The 25,820-nt window shown below is 32.4% G+C and overlaps 1 protein-coding gene across 4 annotated transcripts in view; it reads right to left on the reverse strand.

The window, feature by feature from the left end:
* Window positions 1-25,820, reverse strand: part of LYST (lysosomal trafficking regulator) — a 190,755-nt gene that overhangs the window by 27,564 nt on the left and 137,371 nt on the right. For all 4 annotated transcript variants that reach the window (XR_012481323.1, XM_074262462.1, XM_074262463.1 and 1 more), the window contains 8 exons: window positions 25,647-25,743; window positions 23,698-23,759; window positions 22,278-22,333; window positions 17,329-17,481; window positions 13,423-13,667; window positions 10,932-10,998; window positions 10,187-10,343; window positions 320-460 (listed from right to left, as the gene is read on the reverse strand). Coding sequence is in view for 3 of the 4 variants with exons in the window: in XM_074262462.1 (XP_074118563.1) it covers window positions 320-460; window positions 10,187-10,343; window positions 10,932-10,998; window positions 13,423-13,667; window positions 17,329-17,481; window positions 22,278-22,333; window positions 23,698-23,759; window positions 25,647-25,743 (978 nt within the window). In the remaining variant the exon portion in view is untranslated. The remainder of the gene's footprint in view (window positions 1-319; window positions 461-10,186; window positions 10,344-10,931; window positions 10,999-13,422; window positions 13,668-17,328; window positions 17,482-22,277; window positions 22,334-23,697; window positions 23,760-25,646; window positions 25,744-25,820) is intronic.

Here is a 25,820-nt window from a genome sequence, read left to right on the forward strand (position 1 = left end):
AAGAATTCCAAAACTAGTTTATTTTATCATAAAATCATATTATTCAATCTCCTACTCTGCATACAATCTCTAAATCTATTATTTATCTTCACCATGACTTCCATCCCATTAATTCTCAGGTCTTTTCCAGGTCAGTAACTCTGCATTGGTTATACTCTATTTTCTTCTATATTTTAACTCCTTGGTGAACAAGTATAACTCTACATTATCTTTTCCTTTTAAATATCTTTCCCATTTCTATAGCTAACTATAATTTACCAACACCCAACCAGGGAATACTCTCACAAAAATGCCAATTTGAAATTACTTAATACTTTACCTTCTCGGTTAACCAGGAACTCTGGTAAGTAGAAAAACTCTGGGATTAGTTCTTTTACATCAGTCATGGACTCAAAAGATGAGAGACGCCAAGTTGTATTTGTAGAATGAAAGGTCCTGTCTGGTATATCAAAACTTTGATCTACAAAGGAAATCAAAGAAATTTAGTTATAATTACAAAGTACTGTTTTCACTTGTAGACCATTTCTAACATATGTAGTTTTATTACTTCAAATTGTTAAAGAAAAATATATTCTTCTAGCTTAGTTGACAGTTCTAAAAAAAAAAAAAAAAGGATTAATTTCTCACCATTAAACATTTCCTATCTTTGAAAATATAATAATGTTTGCAGATAAATGCAACTTTGGGAGCCCTACATGAGTTAGTTTTTAACCTCTATTTTGCTACTTACATAATGAAAAACTGAATTGAAAATTAAAAAAAAAAACACAACCGTAGTTAAGTCAAATCCCTCGTCTTTTATTTTTATTTTGGAGCAATGAACTTGACTGGCTATTGTTGTATGAATTCTTTTTGAAAATCCAATATTTTTGGCTTCAGATAATTGCTTATAATTTAAACTCCCAAATTTTATACAGTCACACATTTGGTTCATCCTGGTTACAAATGAAAACCAAGAATTTTAGTTTGCTCTCAGTTTAACAATCCTTCCTTAGGAAAAAGAAATCTATCATAATTTTAGTCAATATAATAATTATGGGCAACATCTCAAAGAAGCAATGATGTTACTTTATATGGAAAAAAATTCTACAACCTATTAGATTCCTAAATATATTAATTTGACTCACTAAGGCTCTATTTATTGTTCTTTATAAGGTCAAACAAATTTTATTTAAAATACATCCTATGAAATGCTGCAGAGGTGGAGCCAAGATGACAAGTAAAAGGCAGGAGCTCACCTGAGCTCTCTCCCGAACCCCTCCACATGCCTTTGAATAATAACTCTACACAAACTTTAGATCATCAGAACTCACAAAAATGGAGTGGAATTAATTTTCCAGTCAAGGACAATTTGCGGGGTCAGCAGAAAAGCCAGGGTAGGAGAGCAATGTTGATCTGGTGCAAGCCCACTAGTACAGCCCTGGCCCCAACAAACTAGGAGCAGGCCTTGGGAACCCATGAGATATTTCTAAAAGGATCAACCCATAGGATGAGAGGACTGAACAGCTGGTCCAAAGAAGGTGTCTTTACTAGCATTGAGACAGGATTGCTTTGTCCATACTTAGATTTGGGACAATCCTGGCTCACAATCCCAGGTGAAGAAGAACACTATCATGCTAGAACTTACAGAGTAGATCTGGAGTCTTCTCACAGATCCAAGCCAGAAAAGTATATTTGTGATCACTCATAGAACAGGGTATAGGCCAAGGGAATAGCAAACACACTTCTCCTTGGATCATACTACCTTGGAAGTACTGAATAGGCTAGGAAAATGAGCAAACGACAAAAAAATATTCTAGCCATATAAGGTTACTATGGTGACAAAGAAGATCAAAAAACTCACTCAGAAGGAGATAAAGTTGAAGCTTCTATATCCAAAGCTTCCAAGAAAATTAAAAATTGGTCTTAGGTCATGGAAAAGGAATTTTTAGGGAGACAGAGGAAAAATTGGGAAGAAAAATGCAAAAGGAAGTATAAAATGCTAATGAGGAGAGAATGCTTTAAAAAGCAAAACTGGCCAAATAGAAAATGAAACACAAAAATTCATTGGGGAAAAAAATTCCTTAAAAATTAAATTTGAGCAAATGACATTATGAGAAATCAAGAAAAAAAAAAAAACCAAAAGAATGAAAACATAGAAAATAATATGAAACATCTTACTATAAAAAACAACTGACCTGGAAAATAGATCCAGGAGAGACCATTTAAAAATTATTGGTTTACCTCAAAGCCATGATTTAAAAAAAGGGAGCCAGACATCATTTTTCAAGAAATTATCAAGGAACACTGTCTTGATAGTCCAGAACCAGAAAATAAAGTAGAAATTAAAAGAACTAACCGATCACCTTCTAAAAGAGATCTCAAGATGAAAACTCCCAAAAATATTAATAATCAAATTCTGGAACTTCCAGGTCAAGGAGAACATACTGAAAATATCCAATTGCAAAAATTGTTTTTTTTTTTTTTTTTTTTTTTTTTTTTTTTTTTAAACAATTCAAGTATAGTGAACAAGATTTAGCAGCTTCCACATTAAAGGATTGGAAGGCTAGGATTACAATCTACCCAGCAAAACTGAGTATAATCCTTAAAGGGACAAGATGGACATTCAAGGAAATGGAAGACTTTCAAATATTAATGATAAAAAGACCAGAGCTGAATAGAAAATCTTACTTTCAAATATAGGTCTCAGGAGAAGCATAAGGGGATAATCAGGAAAAGGAAATTATACAAGGAACTTAATAAGGTTAATCTGTTTACATTCCTATGAATATAAAGAGATAATATCTTTTAAAAATTAAAAAAAAATCATTCATCAAATATTCTGGAGCTAGGATTACAACCAAATGCCTACCCAGCAAAACTGAGTATAAAAACTGTCAACATTCAATGAAACAGAGGACTTTCAAGCATTTGTAATGAGAATACCAGAGCTGAAGAGAAAAATCTGATTTTCAAATACAGGTCTCAAGAGTAGCATAAGGAAATAATCAAGAAAGGAAAATCATAAGGGACTCAATAGGATTATTTATTTACACTTCTACATAGTAGAAGGATACTTGTAACTCATAAAAACTTTCTCATTATTAGGGTAGTTAGGAGAATAAAGGCACAGGTTACAGGTGTGAGTTGAATATGAAGGGATAATATCTAAAAGAAATAAATTATATGGTGAGAGAGGAATGTACTGGGAAAAATATATCTTCTATGAGATGCAGCCAAAGTGGAAGTTAGGGAAAATTTTATAACTCTAAACACTTAAATCAATAAAAGAATTAAATAAATTAATCAATGGGATAAACAAATAAAAAAAAAACTGCCAAAACAAAAATTACAAGTCTCCAATCAAATACCAACATAGAAATATTAAAAATCAAAGAAGAAATAAAAAAACCACTAAATTTAAATAAAACTAGAAATTATTTTGTATGGGGAGGGGGAGAGGAATCAATTATTAGCTAATTTGATTTTTTTTTAAAAGAATCTTTCTTGCTGCTTGTAATATTTTTTATTTGACCTCAAATTATCAGGGCAAAATTACCAGTGACAAAAATGAAAAAAATATGAATTCACAAACAATGAAGAAATAAGTGAAATGATGAGAAGCTATTTTTCCCCAATTATATGGCAACAAACTTGACAAACTTAACAAAAATTATTATTATTTACTTAACATGCCCAGATTAATAGAACTAAAAATAAAGGACTTAGGTCAATATTTCCTAATGAATGTTGATGTAAAAATTCTCAATAAAATAATTTACCAATGAGACTACAGCAACATATTACAAATAATATATTATATATTATGACAAAGCTTCATTTACACTTGGAATGAAGGCTAGTTCAATTTTAGGGAAATAATAAACATAACCTCATTAGCAAGTACAACAATGAAACTATATTATTATATCAATAGATGTGGAAAAATTTTTGACAAGACACAATATCAATGTCTGCTAAAACCACTAGAATAGGAATAGATGGAGGATTCCTTAACTTGATTAATAATATCTATTTAAAACTCAAAAGCCAGCATTTTCTGTAACGGGGATAAAACTAAACATTTTTCCATTAATATCAGAGGTAAAGTAAAAGTATTCATTATCACTATTACTATTGAATATAGTGTTAGAAATGCTAGCTACAATAAAAAGACATGACTATCTTCAACATAAAGAAGATCCAACTCACTTCCAGTTGATCAATGATGGACAGAGGTAGATACACCCAGAGAAGAAACACTGGGAGGGGAATGTAAATTGTTAGCACTAATATCTGTCTGCCCAGGTTGCATGTACCTTCGGATTCTAATGTTTATTGTGCAACAAGAAAATGATATTCACACACATGTATTGTACTTAGACTATATTGTAACACATGTAAAATGTATGGTATTGCCTGTCGTCGGGGGGAGGGAATAAGGGAGGGGGGGTAATTTGGAAAAATGAATACAAGGGATAATATTATAAAATATATATATATATATATATATAATAAAAAAAATTAAAAAAAAAAAAAAAGACATGACTAAGAAATTCAAAGAATAATCAAAGACAAAGAGGAAACAGGAACTACCATTTTAAAAACATGATATTTCTTAAAAAAACTAGAGAGTTAAACATCAGCAAATTTGCAGGCTATAAAATATAATAATATATATTTATCAGTATTTTAGTACATTATCAACAAAATTTACAGAAAACATAAAATATTTGGGAGTCTACCTGTGAAAATATACACAAGAATTCTATGAACCACAACTACAAATGCTCTTTACATCAACAGTTCTAAATAGGTGGAGAAATGTTAATTATTTATGTTTAAGCCTGAACCAATATAATAAAAATTACAGTTCTACCTATGCTAACTTATTCAGTGCCATACCAATCATAATATCAAATGATTATTTCATAGAGCTAGAAAAACTTTTCAGAATTAATCTGGAGGAATAAAGGGTCAAGAATATTAAGTGAAAGAATGAAAAAAAAAAAAAAAGAAGGGAGACTTAAGGTAGTATTAGCTCTCAAACTATACTACAAAGCTGTATTCATCAAAAGAGTTTGGGAATGGGTAAGAAATAGATTGACCAGAAGACTAGATGAGATACATAATATTTTAAAAATGAGCATAATGGCCTAATATGTGATAAACTCAAAGTTCTTAGCTATTAGGACAAGAACTAACTATCTGACAAAAATATCTGGGAAAATGGAAAGCAGTCTGGTTGAAACTAGATACAGACCAACATCTTATGCCACTGATTATACGGTCCAGGAAATGTAAGATCTAAAAAGGAAATGTGATGGCATAGTGAGATTTTGTGAATAAGATATACCCTATTATCTATAGATCATAGTTTAGCTTACTCAGAAAGAAACAAGATAGCTAAGAGGGGATGAGTACCATATATATATATATAAGCAGAATAAAGGAAACAAAGAAGAAGCATAGTAATAATTTTAAGTTCAGAATTCATTGAGGCTAAGTGAAGAAAGCCAAGGATAACAAAAACCTATTTTTTGTTCTTCCTTTTATTTTTATTTTTGTATTTTTGAAGAGGATCAAAAAAGGAGTAGGACTACTAATGATGATAACAGATGACCAAGAACAGGCAGAGATGCTCAATTTTTAATTTTCTTCTGTTTTCTCTAACATACAAAATCAATTTTCTGTTGGACATAGCACAACAAATAGTTCATACCAAAAGTATTGTAAGATAAGACTTATTTACTTCAATGAGGTTACCACCTGTCTGAAGTACATATATTTACATATGTGGAAATATGATAGCTGTGACTAATTGCTTATATTGTCACTGACATCTGAAAAACTATGGAGAATGGGAAAGGTACCACATGATTGAAGAAAGACAAATTTTCCAATTTTTGAAAAAGTTAAGAACAGAATTTGAAAACTACAAGTAAAGAATGATAAAATTTGAAACTATTATTGAAGGAATAGCTAGTAATCATCCAGAAAAGGTAGCAATGATTACAAAGAGACTACATGGCTTCATCAATAGCAGGTTAAATCAGACTAACCTTATTTTCTGTTTTTCACAAAGATGCAAAATTGATAAACCAGGGGAATGTTGCAGATGGGAATTTACCTTTTATTTTAGCAAGTATTTGATACTAATGCTTATACTAGTCCTATGGAAATTATGGAGAGATATGAATAAAACAAAAGTACAGTTAACTGGATTTTAAATTAAGTGAGTGGCTTCAAAGAATGGTCATTCCTTGATGGTGTCATGATAAAAGCTCTTCAGTAAAATGTTCCTGGGCTCTGAGGTTAATTCTGTGCTATGTAACATTTTTAATCAATGATTTGTTAAATGTATACATATTTGCTTCTCAATTTTGCAGATGACAGATTTGGATGGGATAGCTGATAATCTAGATGATAAGAGTTAGGATTTAAAAATATTTTTGAAAAGCTATAATATTGGAGAAAAATCTAGTAAGACAAAATCCAGTAGTGATTATTAGACCTAAATAAAAGAGTAATCGGTTCAGCAACTAGCATGACACTTTTCAGTGAATTAATTATAAGATAAGTTTCTCAGATGAAAGATGGGAGGCTAAAGGTTTGAGGAAGGGTAAAAAAGTCTATATAAGCAATAGCAAGGAGAATAGTGTCACTGGATTGCAGAGCTTGGAGGAGACAGAGAGGTAGGAAAGGGCCAGGTTATGAAGGATTTAAAAAGTCAAAGAGGATTTTTTATGCTTGATCCTGAAGGTAACAGGGAGCCACTGGAATAAATTAAATAGGGATAACATGATCAGACCTGCACTTTAGGAATATCCATTTGACTGCTGAGTGGCCTTTGCTACTGAACTGAGGAGAGACTTAAGGCATGGGAACTAGCCAGTGGGCAATCCTTGATTAATCAGGGTATGAGGAGATGAGGGTGTACATAACAAGATGGTGGCAATGTCAGAAAAGAAAAGTAGGCACAAAGGAGAGATGTTATAAAGGTAGAATTGGCTTGAGAACTTACTGTATATGAGTAATGAGTAAAGAATTGAAGAAAACACCTAGATTAGAAACCTGTAAAATTGAAAGGATGAAAGGATGAGAGTGCCCTCAGCAGTGAATAGGAATTTTCAGGGGCAAATAAAATGAGTTCAGTTTTTGACAAGTTTAGTTTAAGCTACCTAAAGCACATCTGAGAATCATTAGCACATAGGTGATAACTGAATCCATGGAAAGTGATGAAATTATCAAGTAAAATTATCGAATAAAAATTATCAAGTAAAAAAATTATTAAGTAAAAGAAAAGGAGAAAAAGGACTGGGAGAGAGCATTGGAATAATCACAGTTAGTTGTATGATAAAGATGCAGTAAGGGAGACTCTTAAGAGTCAGACAAGTAGGATTTAAAATCAGAAGAGAAGAGTGTCATGAAAATCTAGAGACTCCCTAACTAATAATCAAAAGATATAAACAGACAATTTTCAGACAAAGAAATTAAAGCCACTTCTTGTCAAATGAAAAAATGCTCTAAATCATTATTGATTAGAGAAATGCAAATTAAAATAACTATGAAGTATCATTTTATACCTCTCCTAAGGTATTGGCTAAGATGACAGGAAAAGATAATAACAAATGTTGGAGGGAAGGTGGGAAAACTGGGGCAGTAATAAATTGTTGGTGGAGCTGTGAACTGATCCAACCATTCTGAAGAGCATTTTGGAACTATATTCAAAGGACTATGAAACTGTGCATACTTTTTGATCTGTCAGTGTCTCTACTGTCAGAGACCTACTGGGTCTCTATCCCAAGGAGATTCCCCTCAAAAAAGGGAAAAGAAACTATATATTTAAAATTGTTTGTAGCAGCCCTTTTTGTTGTGGCAAGGAATTGGAAAATGAAAAGATGCCTATCAGTTGGGGAATGGCTGAGTAAGTTGTGATATGTGAATGTAATGACATATTATTGTTCTATAAAAAATGATAGAGCAAGATGATTTCACAAAGGCCTGGAGGGACTTTCATGAACTGATACTAAGTAAAGTGAGTAAAACCAAGAGAACATTGTACACAGTAGCAAGATTACATGATGATCAACTGTGATAGATTTGGCTCTTTTTCAACAATGAAATGATACAAAGCTATTTCAATAGACTTGTGATGGAAAGAGCCATCTGCATCCAGAGAGAGACTATGGAGACTGAATGTGAATTTACAGTATAGCATTTTCACTTTGTTATTGGCTTTTTTTTCCCTTCATTTTTCCCCTTTTGATTTGACTTTTCTTTGTATAGCATGTTGCACATGTTTAACCTATATTGGGTTACTTGCTGTCCAGGGGAGAAAGATAGGGGAAGGAGGGAGAAAAATTTGGAACACAAGATTTTGCAAGGGTAAATGCTGAAAATTATCTTTGCATGGATTTTGAAAAATAAAAAGCTGTTTTTTTAAATCTAGAAAAAAAGAGATTAAGGAAAAAGAGGGTGGTTGAATATGTTTATAGACGCACATAGGTCAAGGAGGATGTTAAGTAGGAAAAGGTAATTAGACTTGGGGGTTAAGAGATCGTTGGTAACTTTAGAGAAGGTAATTTCAGCTGAATGGTGAGGAGGAGGCTGGAACATAAAGAACAGAGTGAGAAGAAAGGAAATAAAAGCACTAATTGAAGATATCCACTTCAAGTATTTTAATCACAAGAGGAAGGAATTATTTAGAATGAAAGCTAGTAGAGATAAAGGGATTAAGTGACAATTTTTTTAAGGATAAAGGGGAGACAAGGGCATGTTTATAGGCAGTAGGAAAGCAATGAGAGACTGAAAATTAGTGAGAGTTAGGGATGACAGACATGGCAACAGTCTGGAGAAGACAGAATGGGATGATCTGTTCTTGTAGAGAGGGTATGCCTTGGCAAGACCTTGCCTTGGTATACCTCTTTGTGTGAGATAGGAATAGTGGCAGAAAGCATATGAATGGTATAAGAAGGGAAATAAGGGAATTTTTAACAAATAGCAAAAAAAAAAAATTAGTGAATTAATCATTAGACATGTTTCTCAGATGAAAGGTAGGGGAGAGATTTGAGGAAGGTGAACTTTAGAAAAACCATTGTAGCGAGTGGGGAAATAAGTAAACTAGGGAAGTATAAAAGGATTACTTCAATATAGTGAAGTTCCAGTTGAGATTAAGTTTGTAATGGACCCAATCAGCTCAGTTTAATGTTTATCTCCACTTTCATTCAGCAGGAAATAAGAAGGAGCAAAGGCAGCAGATGGTAGGAGAACTCTAAGGCTGACCCTTGGAAAAGCAAGATCAGCAAAAGTGTTAACAGAACAAAGGATTCAAGAGAAGTGAGTGTAGAGATTCTCTACAGGTTAATAAGAAGAAGCGATTGGTGGACAGAGTAAGGATGAAGTAAAAGGTTAGAGGTTGCAAAAAACAGGGAGAGATGGAATGACAATATTCAGTTATGATTCAAAGATCATAAACATGGAAGAACAACTTTTGTGAGTAATGGCTATATCAAATCTTTGTCTGTAGCTGAGGCATAATGATGGACTATGTCATAGGAAATGAGTAATTGAGGAAAAATCAGTGTATGTGCTGAGGATATCAATATATGTGCCCTAGTATAAGAGCAGGAGTTGGGGAAGAGAGAAAGATTATGAGCCAGGCACTAAGCTTATTGAGGAAACAAGAAGAATGAACTAGAAGTTGAACAACCAGCATGAAACTATATTTATCCTTAAATATTAAATATATACATATTGCTGCTGAAGTTCCTTCCAAAACTGAAATGTTATGATTGTGAGATGAACTATTGCCTTCTATAATGTGACTTATGGAATGTTTAAAGGATCTAAGGATGGCATCCAGGGCTCTGTGTTGATCCTCTGACAGATTCATAAGATGTAGATAAAAATTACACAACATGTGAAAGAGGCTATGTGTGACAATTTTCAGAAATAGAACAGCTATAGTAATAAGACAAGTATTCTGAAAGAATAAAGAGATTAGAGTTCTTCACTCTGGAAACATGAAGGAATTATAATACAGAAGATTATAAAATGTCATAAAATCAAGAAAGGCATTATTTTATATTGGTTTTAGAGATGCACCATAATGTTGAAGGTGGTCAGTAAAAATATTAATATCTTTTGTGTTAATAGTACTACTGCAACCTATGTACCTTTTTAAAATAGTAACCAAAAAAATTACCTTGATAGGCTAAAAACATTTTTGTAAAAGGAGGCATTCTAACCAGGAAGTGAAGCACAGTCCCACTGTTTGAATAATGTGACCCATAGTGATAAGGTTGCACAGGAGGCATGGGGTCATCTTCTCGAGCCCCTTTGCGATATTCCTCTTCCAAATACTAAGATTGAAAGAAAAGAAGTCAGAAAGTGTGGCATGAGTGCAGGCAAAAAAAGTGTGTGTATGTATGTGCGTGCGCATGCATGTGCACGTGTGTATAATGAGACCCTTACACCTCACTTTTCAAAGTCGTCTCAGAAAATCCACCTCAAGCACCCAGTGATTACCCTTCACACAATCTAAGACATCCCAGGTTCCCATTTATAAGTAGTGTCTACATACACTGCTTTTCTCTGGCTTTTCTTCTCCCTCAAATTTTACCTGCTCTGCATTCCCTGCTCTTCCTACTCCTCAGAAGGCAGTTTGTTATTTGTTTCTCTCTAATTTTTACAGTGAATTTCAGAGATTATAGTAACTCATTTGGGTCTAATAACTGTTCAACAAGATTTACTTGATATCAGAATAATTCTATCTTCTTCACTGTGTATTTTCTGATAATTGAAACATTAGGATTCAATATAGTATATTTATAAAAGCTTGATGAAATTAGAAGAAAAACATGTGTACATAAAATGCTTTATGCAACATACTTGGATTAGAGAATAAAGAAATTTAAAAATTTTAATGTAATTTCACATCAAAGTCTCACCTTGTAGGTGTCCACATAACGATCTTCTTTTTCTTTATATTGTACAGCTATAGGTTTGGCCAAATTTCTATAATAAAAAGAATAATAGAGAAAATAGTTTTGAATATTTTTAAATTATTCATCAGCTTTCCACTCTCCATAACTACTCCAGAAGAAAAATTTGTCTTGTCTATTATTTAGACACAGTATTAAAAACTCACAGAGGTAGAACTAATTTAAGGCGAATTTCAATTAATTTTCTCAAAATAAAATTATTTTAGAAAATCTGGGAAGATGGAGTAGGTCTGAAAACTTTTGGCTCTATAAATTTCCTTTACAAAAAACAATAGAAATGATCGTCACCTCAGGGAAGCAGAAATAAACATGGGTTAAAGCAATTATCCTCCTAAGACTGTCTGAGAATGTTCACAAACATGTAGTCTTATATATATATATATATATATATAGGCATGAGTGCATGTGTGTGTGTTTATAGATAAATATGTACATGTATGCATATATGCATATACATACATATGAATATATATAAATATATATTTATATTCAGGCTTCTTTATAGGGAGGGAGGAAGGAAATAAAGTTAAAAAGCACAGAAAAGAGAACCAAAAAAAAAAACCAAACAAACAAAAAAAAAAAAACCAACAAGGAACCGAAGCTGGGAAGCTTTGAAAATACAACTTTGAAAACAATATATAATATCTGGTTTTTTTGATATGGAAATATATTGTTCTATATTAAATCCTCTCTTATGGTCTGCTCTGTGCATGACAATTTTTTCTGTTTTTGTATTTTAAGTTTAAAATTGAAAAAATTTCAACATTTTTAAAAAAAATTTATAAAAACAAGAAAAATCAAGAACATATGAATATACAATTTTCCTACTTGATATGCCAAAGTAATCACTGATACTGGTCTTATGAGTGGCCCACACATTCTGATGCCTACTGACAACTCTTGGTCAAAATCCCTAATGTTCTCTTCTAGTAAAGTTTCCTTCTGACTTTTCCAGAATTCCCCTTAGCAATGAAGACTTCCACAATTATTTCAATCTACACTTTTATAATTTATTTTGCTTTTATTTTTATTTCATATAATTTACACTTGATTATATGTGGATTTATTTTCTAGTTATATTTAATATGATTTAATACTTTGAAAAATCAGTATACACCATTTTGTTCACTATTTTTGAATGCATATATTGTATATGCCTAACTATTTATTAGTTCCGTTTAGTCTAGGGTAATGTCTTGACCTGTTTTATATGCTAGATATTCTAGCATAGGCTAAGGACTCAGTAAATACTTGTTTATTTGTTTAGTACAATAACACTTCTATAACCACCTTAACATGTCTATGAAAAAGGGAAGGAAACAAAGAAATGTATATATTTACTTTGGAAGAAGTGGAATAAAAGAAAATGGTTGAAAGGAATGATTAAATTTTTTTATTATAACCTATTTCTAATCTTTATCAATAATCTATTTTAACTAAAAATACACTGAGTATTTTTCATCTCATCAAGGAATCTGAACTCCTTTCAGTTTTATAAATAGTCTAAATATACAGGCAAAATACACAAAATTGAAATTTACATGATTAAAACTATGAAAAATTAAAATAATCACAGTATTTATACCTAAAGGAACTTCAGAGAACCTGATAGTGCAAACCCTTCATTTTAGCCATGAGGACACTGTGATATGAAGATTCTAAGTGAGTCAGGGGGCTCAGAGTTGTGCATAAATCTATACTTTATGATCCAGTTTTATTTCTAGTACTTGGAAATTGTATGCCAGTTGCTTCACTTGAGCCTAACTTTCCTAATTTATACAACGAAGGTTTGGCTTTTATGATCTGTGAGACAATGTCACAAAGGGAGGAGGATGTGGTGCGGGGCCTCCAGCTTAGGTCCTTTGATTTCAGATTCAGAGTGCTATTATAGCTGAGTGGATAGAGAGAACAGGGCCTGGGCAAGTTCTAGCACAGGGCCAAAAATCTAAGTGTGCTTAGTGGCCTAAAGAAAACTGGACTGATTATTTTCCCATCACTCTCTTGCCTACACAAATGGTAACTATGGATATATCCCAAGAAATAATTAATAGTTATTTGAGTTGAACTAGAATAGGGAGAAGAAAAAGAGCAGATACTGTCCAGTAAGGGGCAGCAGAACCAAGGCACTGTATTGAAGAGATAAAACTCTTATGCAAGAAAACAGAAAACACATTTTATATTTATAAAATAAATATACAATAAATCTTTCACATTTACACAAGCATAAAATATATACAAATTGATATAAAATAATATCAATAGAAAATGTACCAATACAAAAATGATGGCAGTATGGATGAGGCAGGGAGGATCAGTAAAGATTTTGTATAAGAACAATAAATGACCTCTATCATAGAAGGTAAAATACCTGTGGTCAGTTTTTTAAAAATGGTATCACAACCTTTCAACTTTCTTCTACCTAAATAGAGGTACTCACCTGTATACAGTAGGCTCATTCAGATCAAGTGTTTCACTAATATAGTCAGAAAGTATGAATGGAAAAACGGGATACTGCATAAGGTCATTGAAGGATCGGCCAGCATGTTTGTTTAGATGGGTCAAATATTCAAAGTTAGTAATTTGTCCAGTGTACCACAAGTTTGTCAAAGCTGTGATGTTCCCGTATTCCAAAAGATTAGGCAGGTTATTTGTAAGTATATTGTGGTAAACATCATCACGAACCTAAAACAACAAAAAAGGTAGGGAGAAATTTTAGTTTTTAGTTTTGTTTGGTTATTTTTCTTTAATGTATTTTAGATAGTGTTTGTCTAGGTTAAAAAAATTACTTTTTTTCAGGAAAATACTTTCAAATTTTTTAAGTTCTAAAGTTCTGTGAGAAGTGATAAAAATCACCAAGTTATGCTGAGATGAATTCAAGTTAATATTTTTAAAAATTGGGGTATATCACTTAATCCTTTTAAACTTCAGTTTCTTCATCTATAAGATGGGGACATAGTAAGGCATTAAGGAAAGTGTATAGAAGATTGTAAAGCATGATATAAATATGAATTGTTATTTTTAACATCAATGACCATTTCATTTTGATATATTCCTATCAATTAAATCCAAAAAGCCCTTCTATGTTCCAGGCACTTTTACAGAGAATGTCAAAAAACAGTTTTTGCTATTAAGCAATAAATGTTCTAATGGGAGAGAAAAACAAGACCAATAATTGTTTCATTTCTCTCGTTGATGTTCTCTCTTTAGATTTTTGGAAAACCCATGGATTTGATTATATTTATGTTGATGATGTTTATCTCCAGGATCAAACACCATGGATCTTTGGGTATCTATGCCTATTTTTGTTCTCACTGTTTCAAGGATTTCTGCTGACTCTCTGTCCTCTCAATTTATCTAAATCTTATCTTTTAAAAAACTTAATTTTTCCTGCCCTGATCCTCTTCTTGTCATCCACTTTCCCATCTTCAGCAGCCTCTTGGCCATCTTGAATTTGATGTCCTATAGGCATTTTAAAACTCAAAACTGAACTCAATATTTTTTTGTTTCCATGCTTTCTCTTCTACCAAACTGATGAATGCACCACTATCCTCTTAGTCACCGAGGTTCATAATTTGGAAATCTATCCTAAAATCCTCATTCTTTCTCACTTCCTATATCCAATTTATTTCATAGCTTTCAGGCAAACCTACTGATTCTGCCTTTATAACCTCTTTCATATATGTCTACTTTTCTCCTCTGACACTGTCATATCCAAAACATCTCATATCTGGGTTATTCTCGGTCTACTGATTGTGTTCCCTATCTCAAGTCTCTCTCCACTTCAAGCCTATCATCAACTCTACTGACAAACTGATCTTCCTAGAATAAAAGTCTACACATGTATGCCCTCCCTCACACCCTTATTCAATAAATTCCAGTAGTTCCTACTACGTCCAGGATCAAACACCTGCATCTGTGGCTATCTTTGTTCTCACTGCTTCAAGGCTTTCTGTTATGTCCTCTGAATTTATCTAAATCCAATCTTTTAAAAATCAACCTAAAATTTACCTCCTCTACAAGGGTGAGATTATCCTAATGATTCTAGTCTGAAGGTGTGATTTCCCTCCTCAGATCTATTATCAACAATAATGTTCGGTATATTCATCAAATTAATTTCATAGGTCTATCTCTTCCATTGTTGCACTAATCTATTAAATAAATCTCCTTCTGTTTAACTTCTTGTTTATTTAGACTTTTCCCCTCAATAATGGTGTATGCAATGTGAGAGGAGAAAACATGTCTTACACTTTATTTTATTCATGTCAGATTGAAATTCAGTAGCAGAGTCAGTAGTAAATCAGTTATCATTTTTTTTTTTTTGGTCTAATGTTTTAATTATGGAACCATCAAGGTAAAAGGTATAAATAAATGAATGTGCTTATTAATTACCTACCTTGTACCATGGGTTGCTTTAAGTAATTTCAGATACTAATTAATGTAAGAAAAGTTGATTTCCACAGAACACACACACACATACAAAGATAACAAACAGCTCTTTATGAACAATGTGATAATTACTTTGAAATGTTACATTTCAATTAAATAACTATAAACACAGAACACAGTGATAAAAATGAGTTTTCTCCAAAGTATTTCACAAAATTATATATTTAATTGAAGAAAAATACTATTAAGTGGAAAAAAGGAGAAAAAAGTTATTTCATGTGCAAGGGAGAATGGAGTATGATTTTACTTTTTCACTCATTCCAACCTGGATTAATAAATACTTAAAAGTTTGTTTTGATAATTTCCAGACTTTGGCAGAGTAAATATTAAGTGCTGTTTGAGTTTAGTCCACATCTGACTTTGTGATCCTGTGGACCATTGCATATTAATACTATTTATGAGGTTTCCTTGGTAAAGATACCAGGCTGGTTTGCCATTTCCTTTTCCAGTAGAGTAAAGCAAATAGAGGGAAAGTGACTTGTCCAGGATTATACACCTGGTTGGCATCTGAGGCTGAATTCAAATTTCTGACTCTTGGTCTAATGTTCTATCCACTGGGTCACTTAGCTTCCAAATATTGAAAAAGCTTACTACTTTTTCTACCCCTCTCCATACTCTGGCTACATACACAAACAAAAGAAATCCCTACATAGTTTAATATCTAAATTAATACTTTTATAGAAGTTTTTACAAACTTAAAGCAACATTGGTTAGCAACAATAATATTTCCTTAAAACTAAAGGACAATATGAAGTTAACTGGGTATCTGAAAATTTTATCTCTCAAATTTCAAGAAACAATTTGTATTTTTAATAAACAAAAGTAAAAATTAATGTTGATTTGAAAAATACCAAAGCAAAAGGACACACACACACACACACACACATATATATATATTCTGTTACAAAGAATTCTGATAGATACACATATTTTTAAATGATTTTTAATATAGAAAAGCTTTTGGAGCTTTTGGAAGTATTGCTATTCAGTTTTTACTTTACTAAGCAGCTGGTAATAAATTTGATATAATTTAGCAATTCAATAACCAGGTCTTTACAAAGAATAAATATTAAGCATCCAATATAAGCATGAAGATACTTAATGTAAAAGTTTTAATAGCAGGAAGAGGAGAAAAGCTCCATAGTCATTTAGATAATTAGGGACATATTTAGAAGAAAGAATATGGTAAAAGACCAAGAAAACAAGTCTTTAGAAACAGAAATAAATGAGACCACAAAATTTGCATTAATCTTCTATGAGTGTTGATTGACACTCCTGATTTTAGATGGTTTTAGCTTCTGAGTTTGAAGGTTGGTTCCAAAGAAATTTGAACAAGTTTATGCTCCAACTTTAGGGAGATGAGGAAGGCATGGAGTAAATGAAGTCTTTTGCTTTTTCTATTCCTTATAGCTAGATGGCTCAATGGATCAAATGCTGGCCAGGAGTCAGGATGCCCTGAGTTCAAACCCGACTTCAGATACTTTCTGGCTGTATGACATTGGGCAAATTAATTAACTTCTGACTGCCTCTAGAGAAGGAAATGGCAAGCCACCCCAGTGTCCTTACCAACAAAACCACAAAGGCACCTGTAATCTAAGAGGTGGAAGTGGCTGGACAAACAACAATAATTATTTGCAAAGCTTCCAAATGCCTTTGGGACAGCCTATAACACTTTTGGAATATAAAATAATCAAATGTTTAAAGTCTTTTTGGGGTTAAGACTCATTGCAAATTCATTACTTAAAACGTAATTCTTAAAATCAACATTAAAACACTTAAATAAAAACTTTACATAGATATTTGTTACTTTATCTAAAGAGTTTACATAAATATGTGTATACACACACACATATATATTCACACACACCCCACACAAACCCAAGAGTACTAAATCTACCTTAGTGTTATCAAAAGCTAACAGTAGAGTCCTGCCATTTGTTAAAAATATTTCCACAGCATTGTCTCTCAACTGCCACCAACGCTTATGAACTTCTTTAATTTCTTCATATGTCCACGAAAATGAAGCTGGTTCTGTTTCTCCCTGAAGACTCTAAGGAAATAAGTAGAAAAAGACAGTTTTCTTTATGGAATGCCTAAGATGAAATGCAAAGATTATTCTAATTATATTTTTCTTATACCAGGCATTAGACATGCTACTTGGTGTAAAAAAGAAGAAAAAATAAGTTAAATAAATAAACATAAAGAAGAAAAATTAAAATTGGAAAAAAATCATCTTTTGCACAAAATACAAATAAAACTTTGGAAGTTACCTTCCCCCAGACAAATACCTTCAAATTTCTTTATTTCTGTTGAAATATTTCTTTTGATATTTCATTATCTTTCTATAACCTAGTTTCCAAACTTGAATCACTTGGAAGAGAACATGACAAAAAGAAAAGCTTAAGGGTGGAAAAGCACAACATTTATCGAGCCAATGGTTAGCAAGGTGTATTCAAAGGCAGCATGGTATAATGATGATGAGGAGAAGGAGGACAGTAATAGCTAATATAATAAATATAGTTACTTTAAGGTTTACAAAGCACTTTATATATGTTAATTCTTTTTATCTTCACAATAACGTAGGGGTTATAGTGGACAGGGCCTTAGAGACTGGAAAATCTAGTTACAAATGCACCTCAGACACTTACTAGTTGTTATTCTGGACAAGTCAGTTAATCTCTTTGAGCCTCAGTTTCCTCATCTGTAAAATGAAGGGAGTAGACTCAATAGTGCTGCTTGATTTTTTTCTAGGTCTAAAACTATAATTAGAGGATGTCTGGAAGGGGAGGGTTGGAACTAAATTGTGTAAATTTTGAACATTATGAAGTGGGGATTATATAGCATGGAGGCAACAAGGAGTTTCTTGTGGCTTTACAACAAGGAAATAATATGTTTTAGTGCTGTTTTTAATAGTACCATGGTACTAGGCAAGATGTTGGATAATGATAAAGATAATAGACTTGTGATAAGGGCCTGAATTGGTGTTGCATCAAAAAAAAAAAAAAAAAATGGAAAGAAAGTCACAGATAGAAGAGATATTTCAAAGGAAGGATTAAGAAGGATAAGGTGTGAGGAGAAGACAGATGAGTCACATTTTGTTTTGAACTTTCTAGAAACTAAGATAAAAGACTCAATTTTGTTCATACTGCACTTTGAGAGGTCATCAAGATATCTAATTTTTAAACAGGCAATTAGAAATGTCACATAATTCAGGAGACAGACTAGGGTAGCATAGACATTGTCAGAAAGGACTGACAGTTAAAGTCACAGGAATAAGAAATATATTAAGAAGGGTAAAAGGCAAAGAGAGAGATTTGGGGGATAACTACATTCAGGGAATAAGTGAGACTAAAGAAGAGGAACATAGGAAAGAGAATAAATATAGTTCAATGCCAGAGAAGTCCAGGAAAGGAGATATTTTAAAAAAAGGAATATTACCTCATAAGTTTTAAGAGGGGAGTAAAAGAAACTTGGAGAATTCAACTGGATTTGGCAGCAAAAAACAATAAAAGTAAAAACATCAGAGCTTCCAATAAGTTATATAACTCCTGGTTAGGCCCTTCTTATACTAGTTTTTAAAAGGAGGCATAAACTAAGATTTCATGAGAAACTAGCTTCAATGAAAAGTTTAAAAATATGACTCCATTTTGGGTAATGTTTCATATAAAATATGAAGTCAATTTTTCAAAGTGTTTTTAATAATAATATCTGACATTTATATTGTGCTTACTATGATCAAGACACCATACTAAATACTTGACAATTGTTTCATTTGAGCCACACAAATAACCCTAATAACCCAGTTTTACATATGGGGAAACTGAAGCAAATAAGAGTTTAAATAAAATAGTGTTTAAATTTAAGGTCACAGCTAATGAATAGCCTGATTTACACAGGTCTTTCTGGCTCCAGGCCCAGCACACTATTTTGCTTTTTTTGATAGCAAAAACACCTATATCTATTTCTTTAAAAATAAACAAACAAACATATACAAACTATAGTTTCAGACAAGTTTTTGGTCTGGAAACAAGATTTACATATAAGGGGAAAATGGCAGAGAAACAGAAACAGTAAACAGAGAATACTACAAAGGGAAGGAGAGAGTTAACAACAGTTGTTGGAGGTAGTAGCTGCTTCAAAGGTTTTTAATCTAATCATCTCTGAAGCCAAGCAAAACAATTCAAATTCTTTTTCCACATCACAGGCCAACATAACAGCCAGGCTCCACTCAATCATCTTTTTTTCTAGGGAGCTAGGAGGTATAATGGATAGAGTGCCAGACTTAAAGTCATGAATTATCTTCTTAAGATCAAATCTAGCTCAGACTTTAACTGTGTGACCCTGAGCAAGTCACTTAGCCCTGTTTGCCTCAGTTTTCTCCTTTGTACAATGAGCTAGAGATGGAAATGGTAACTCACTCTACTATCTAATCAAGAAAATCCCAAGTGGGGTCATGACTAATTGACAAAACAACAATTATCCACATTTCCTTCAAATAATCCTCCTAGCTGAGTCTGTATACCAATGAAACCACAGTTCTATAATCCTCTGCTCATTCCAAGAAGATAATGTGGACAAAGACAGTACTAGTTTTTCCAGTTGCTATTTCACAGTTTGTATTCATGTTGAGCTTGCAGTTATCAAAATTCCCTGATCCATTTTTATATTATTTTTTCCAGACATGACTCATATATTCTAGGCAAATGACATTTTTGAATCTAAGTGTAGAACAACAGCAACGTCCTATGGATCTCTGTTTAAAATTGGTCCATTTGTCATTATTTCTTTTGGTTGTCTTTGAGGAAACAGATGCTGTTCATATAGCACTGAAGGTTTAAAAGTCATTTTACATGATATTTACTTTGATCCAACTACCTCATGAGGTGGGAAAAACAGAGGCTCATAAAATTTAGCCAATTTCCCATAATCACGTATCTAGTAACAAATCAGAGTCTGAAACTGTCTTCTATCTCTAAGTCCAATGCTTTTTCTACTTAACCAAGCTACTTTCTCACAAGTTATAGGGAACTACAAATGCTTTGCTAATTTTCAAATATATTAAGTCAGGAACTTGGGAGAGAACTCAGGGTAGAGATAGGGACTAGGTAGTCATCTGTGAAAAGATGAAAAATGAACATATATAAGTGAATGAAAACGTGCCAAGGGAGTAAGCATATAGAAGGAAAGAAGAAAAATATTCCATTCAGTAATGAAATACTCCATAAGCCTTCAGGGGGTTTATATACTAGATCATAGGGTAACACAGTAGCTACAAAGATGGCAACCACCTAGGCAAACTGAGTCCCATATAATTTCTGTTGAGGAAAACTTATTATGACAGAGTTCAAATAAATCTCACATCTGAACTCTTCTGATTTTCCATTCATCTGGTTAGAATAAGTACTATATTTTTAAAAGAGAAGGGAAAGGAATGGAATAAACATTAGCTTGTTACATTATTAGCTTATAAGCACAGCACCATAAGTCATGCATTGTTAAATGATTTAAAATTGTAATCTCATTTGATTCTCATAATTTTCTACAACAGTAGCTGGAAGTTGTAGCTGTGTCAAAGGTACATAATTTTCAAACCCACAGAGTTTTCAGGACACTGTCAAAAAATTTGAGTTTAACTTGATATTATTCATTGCATTTTAATAAATATCTGATTCAGAATGAACTCCTCAGAACAAACTAAGTTTCTTCAGCTTATAAAAGTTGCAGACTTTTTAGGAACTTTCTGAGACTAAAAACTCATTTTGGAATTCTAAGAAAATAATGAACCTATAAATAGTAATTGCCTTGTCTAATAAAAAACAACAGATTTTTAAAATGCTTTAACTCTTAACGGACAATTCTGTGCTAATTGCTGCACATTAGAAAAGAATCCTATTGAATTTCTTTGATTATTTAAAATAAAGTGAATCAATGTCCCCCAAATTATTCATGTTAGAATCAAGCAAGTTTCACGATTTTTCTCATGAACTCCTTTGAAGTCATTACATACTCATACTATAACCATATCCTATAAATGACTCAAAGTAACAGCATAATTTCAGCAGTAAGTTCTTCTGAATAAAGGAAAATTATTACTATTAGATCTTTATAAAAGTAAAGATTACTGAAGCCATTCAACCTATGAAGAATCATACCAATCATAACAAATCTATTTGGAGTTATCTTCATTTGAAAGACAATGCGAATACATGGTGAACTGGATGAAGGGACACCAGCTCTTTTATTAACCCTGAAGACAATGATGAGGAAGAACAAACTCAAAGTGCAAGAAGAATAATTTAGAATGAATTAAAACAAGAACTTTTATCTTATGAAAGGGAAGGTGTTGGAGTTTTTTTAGATTTTCCTAAGGGATGATTTGAATGAATATCATTCTGGAAATGCAAATATGAAATCCTGGGATCTCAATCTCTTGTACAACAATTCAACAAATATTTATCAATTTCAGAGTCAGGAAAAGAACAATAAAACAAAATAACACATCTTAAGCGCATTAAAGAAGTACAAAACAAATGTTCTGTGAGACCTAAAGGATAAAACTGTTATTGGGACGATAGAGTCTGAGGGAAGGAATTTAGGGAAATAATGGAATCTGAGTTGAAATTTTAAAGTATCAATATGAAATCAGAAGATAAAGAAGAGAAAGGAAGATATTCTTGGCATAGAATATGCTTTGTTATCAAAGGAGGCAGGCAAATTCAAAACGCCTTGATGGGACAAATAGTGGCCATTGCTTGATCATAAAGTGGTGTTCACAGAGGGGGGACAGTACAGGACAAGCAACATTTAGCTATATTTCTACTTATGCAAACTGAAACCTGTACTCACCGAACTTTCAACTGTATCAGAAGCATTGTCTTCAACAAAATACATTCCACATTTACCTGCAGAAAACCATTTAATACAGAATCAATAAAGAAAGTATTTGCTTTATTACTGGGTTTGAGTTGACTATGGCAAGATTACAAGTAAATTTGTTAAAAATCAATTACCTAAATAGACAATTATAATGTTTTCTATCAAAAATGAATTGTGATAAGGGCTGTCATTCCTATTATCATCATCAATAATATATTATTATGTAGTACTTTTAAGGTTTGCAAAGCACTTATTTCAATTGTGTCTCACAATAATCTTATGAAATTGGTCTAGAAACATTATTAATGACATTTTACAGATAAGGATGTTGAGGCCTTAAGCTGGCCATGGTTACCGAATAGCAGAGACATATATGAACCGAGGTAATTTTTACCCCAAATTTAGCACTCTATCCATTGCCCTCATTTAAGTACTTTGCTAATTCCAACATATTTGACTACAAGACTGCCATAACAGACTCAGGAGCTCAATTATTATTTTTATAATTTAGTCCCTATTACAAAATTTTCCACATGCTAAGAAATAGTTGGATTCTTCCAAATAAACATTGGCTATTCTTGAGATCCAGATTGACAATAAAGAACAGAGATAATAAACATAAGGGAAAGCAAGATACTATTAGCCCTTAAATATTGTATAACCTGTGAGTTCCTGGAAAACTTACAGGCAAAATCATAATAATCTCAGAACTAGGAATCATAAGGATGGGCAGCAATCCCTTTGGGTGTATATGAGTATTAAAATGAAATAATGCATTCCTATTCCTTGACATTGTGAGGTTTGTCAGTGAAGAAATTAATTTCCTTAATGCTCAGATAACTTAGAATGGGTTTTTTTGTTTGTTGTTGTTGTTGTTGTTATTGTTTTTGCAAGGCAATTGGGGTTATGTGACTTGCCCAAGTCACACAACTAGGAAGTGTTAAGGGCTGAGGACGGTGTTCTCACCACTGCACCATCTAGCTGCCCCCAGATAACATAAAATGCTATTGATATGCTAATAGTTTCAGAAACCTCATACACTGATTTGACAAGAAATATGGAGAAGAAATCACATAATTTGTTTTTGAATAGAGTAGGTAAATACACAAGCATGCTAATGGCATTCAAGATCTAATTTGGTATGCAACAATGGAATGACTAAAAATTGAAGTACATAACTACCACATGTGCACAAAACTGTGGTCACAGAATTTAATAGTCCAGTGTTATTGTCATGCTTTCCAAGGCAAAATGATGGATATCAACTCAGAGGAACTTGATTTAATTGGAATAATTTTTAGAAGGTCAATATAAATTTAATGTCAGAATATTTTCAGATAAGGAGGGAAAGAAGAGCATGAGTGCTTTGTTCTACAAAATGCTGATTTACCTAATAATAGTTCACCGGCAGTCTCTCTAGATGGTGCAACACTGATACATCTTCGATTGACTCTGTCAAAAAGTAAAAATAAAATTATGATTCACTGTTTTGACCCATTTTACAGTGTATTTCCCCCTTGCCTGGCTATAGACTTTAGCAAGGTAATAGAAGTTTTCAAAATTTTTAAAAAGTCTTCCTATGTTTTATAATTTTCATTTTCTTAAAAATCTATTTAGTTTTCAAATTTTTTATGTAAATGAGCTATAAACAGCTAGATGGATCATTTTAGAAAACCTCATTATGTTTAAATTGGCATATTTGTCATACTAACAAAAATAAGGTACTCTTATTGAAACAAATTTAACTTATATAATATTATATTCAATTGTAGGAACATTTGATTAACACTGATTTTAGTCTCTTGTAGTCTGTAATGAAGAATTTTTTAAAAAATAAACCTTTAGCTAGTTAAAATCTTTTAGTCTATTAGATGAATGGGGAGAAGAAAACAGATGAGAAGACAGAAATAGTAAGATCTGGCAATAGACTGGGATATATATGGTTAAAAAGAGTGAGGAGTAAGGGATGATAGCTAGATTGTGAGAGTGGGTGGCTGGGAGGATTGCCATATCCTCAATACTAACAAGAAAATTTAGCAAAGGGAACATTCTGAAGGAAAGATAATTTAGAGTTTGAGATGTCCAACACTTCAAGATGTCTAAGAAGCAATTGATGATATGTAGCTGAATGTAGCTGAGGAGCAATACTAGGTCAAATGCATATATCTGGGAATCATCTGTATAGAGAATATACATGGAGCCATGAGGGTTCATGAGTTTACCAGTGAAATATAGTGAATATAGTGAAATTTTAAGGCAGCCCAGGACAGAGCCATGTATGACATATTTCACTAGGCATGACATGGAATAAGACTATTAAAGGAGATCAAGAATGAGTAGTTGGGCATAGAGGGAGGAAACCAGGCAAAGAATAGTGTGATGAAAACTTTAAGAAAGAGAAGATGATGATCAGTACCACTAAATGCTGCAGGCAGGTCAGGAAGAATGAGGATTGACAAAAGGGCCATTAAATTTGGCAAATAAGAGATCATTAGTGACTTTGGAGAACCTATTTTCACTAGGTCTGCAGTAGTTATATTTTCTCCCTTTTATTACCTGTTATAAAATTTTAATTTTATAATATTTATGTTTTCTGTTTTTTTCACAGGCACATTTATTCTTAAATGTCATGGATGATGGACAAGTTTATTTGTATTTTCTTTTCCCTTAAAAGTCATTACTAATCTTCTTGTTTTTCCTTCAGATGTATCTCTTTTTTGTTTGTTTGTTTTTGCTGAGGCAATTGGGTTTAATTGGGGTTAAGTGACTTACCCAGGGTCATATATCTAGGAAGCTTTAAGTGTCTGAGATCAGATTTGAACTGGAGTCCTCCTGACTTCAGGGCTGGTGCTCTACCACTGCGCAACCTAGCTGCCCCCAGATTCATCTCTTTAATCCAAATTCATTATTTTTTTCCCTCCATATACTTTTCATACACAAAGATAATTTTTACTTTTTACCTCAATGCCCAGATATAATCTTTCATTTTGTGCTCTCGAAATAAATAAGCTGAGATAACCCAGGAGAGATCCTGTTTGCATAACACTGCCCTACTTTTCTTTCAATGTTACAACATCCCTGAAAATTCCAAGAACAAAATGCTAAGAAGAAAAGCATATCTCTTTACTATTTATATTATCATTATTTCCATGGTCCAACAAATCTCTCTATGAAATGCTGCTTTCATTTCCTATTTCTGGTTTCTTTGGATTAGATAATATGGAATATTTCACATAGATTCACATGAAAATATCAGTGATCTTTTATAAAAATATTATGTTATACAACATCAAATTTGGGGAAAAATACAATTTTAAAATTGTATTTATAAGTTTTTACCTTATAGATTCACTTGCTGCTTTATCTTTTACAGTAGAAGAGAAAGAAGAATGTGTTTTATCTTCAAATAAGTAAGAAAGGGGAGGTTTAATGATTTCTGTTGGGGGGGAAAGGAAAACACATTATTTTTATATCTTCAATATTGGCTACATAAAAGACAAATATGAAAGAAAC

The sequence above is a fragment of the Sminthopsis crassicaudata genome, chromosome 4 (genome assembly GCF_048593235.1).
Source record: "Sminthopsis crassicaudata isolate SCR6 chromosome 4, ASM4859323v1, whole genome shotgun sequence".
NCBI lineage: Eukaryota > Metazoa > Chordata > Mammalia > Dasyuromorphia > Dasyuridae > Sminthopsis > Sminthopsis crassicaudata.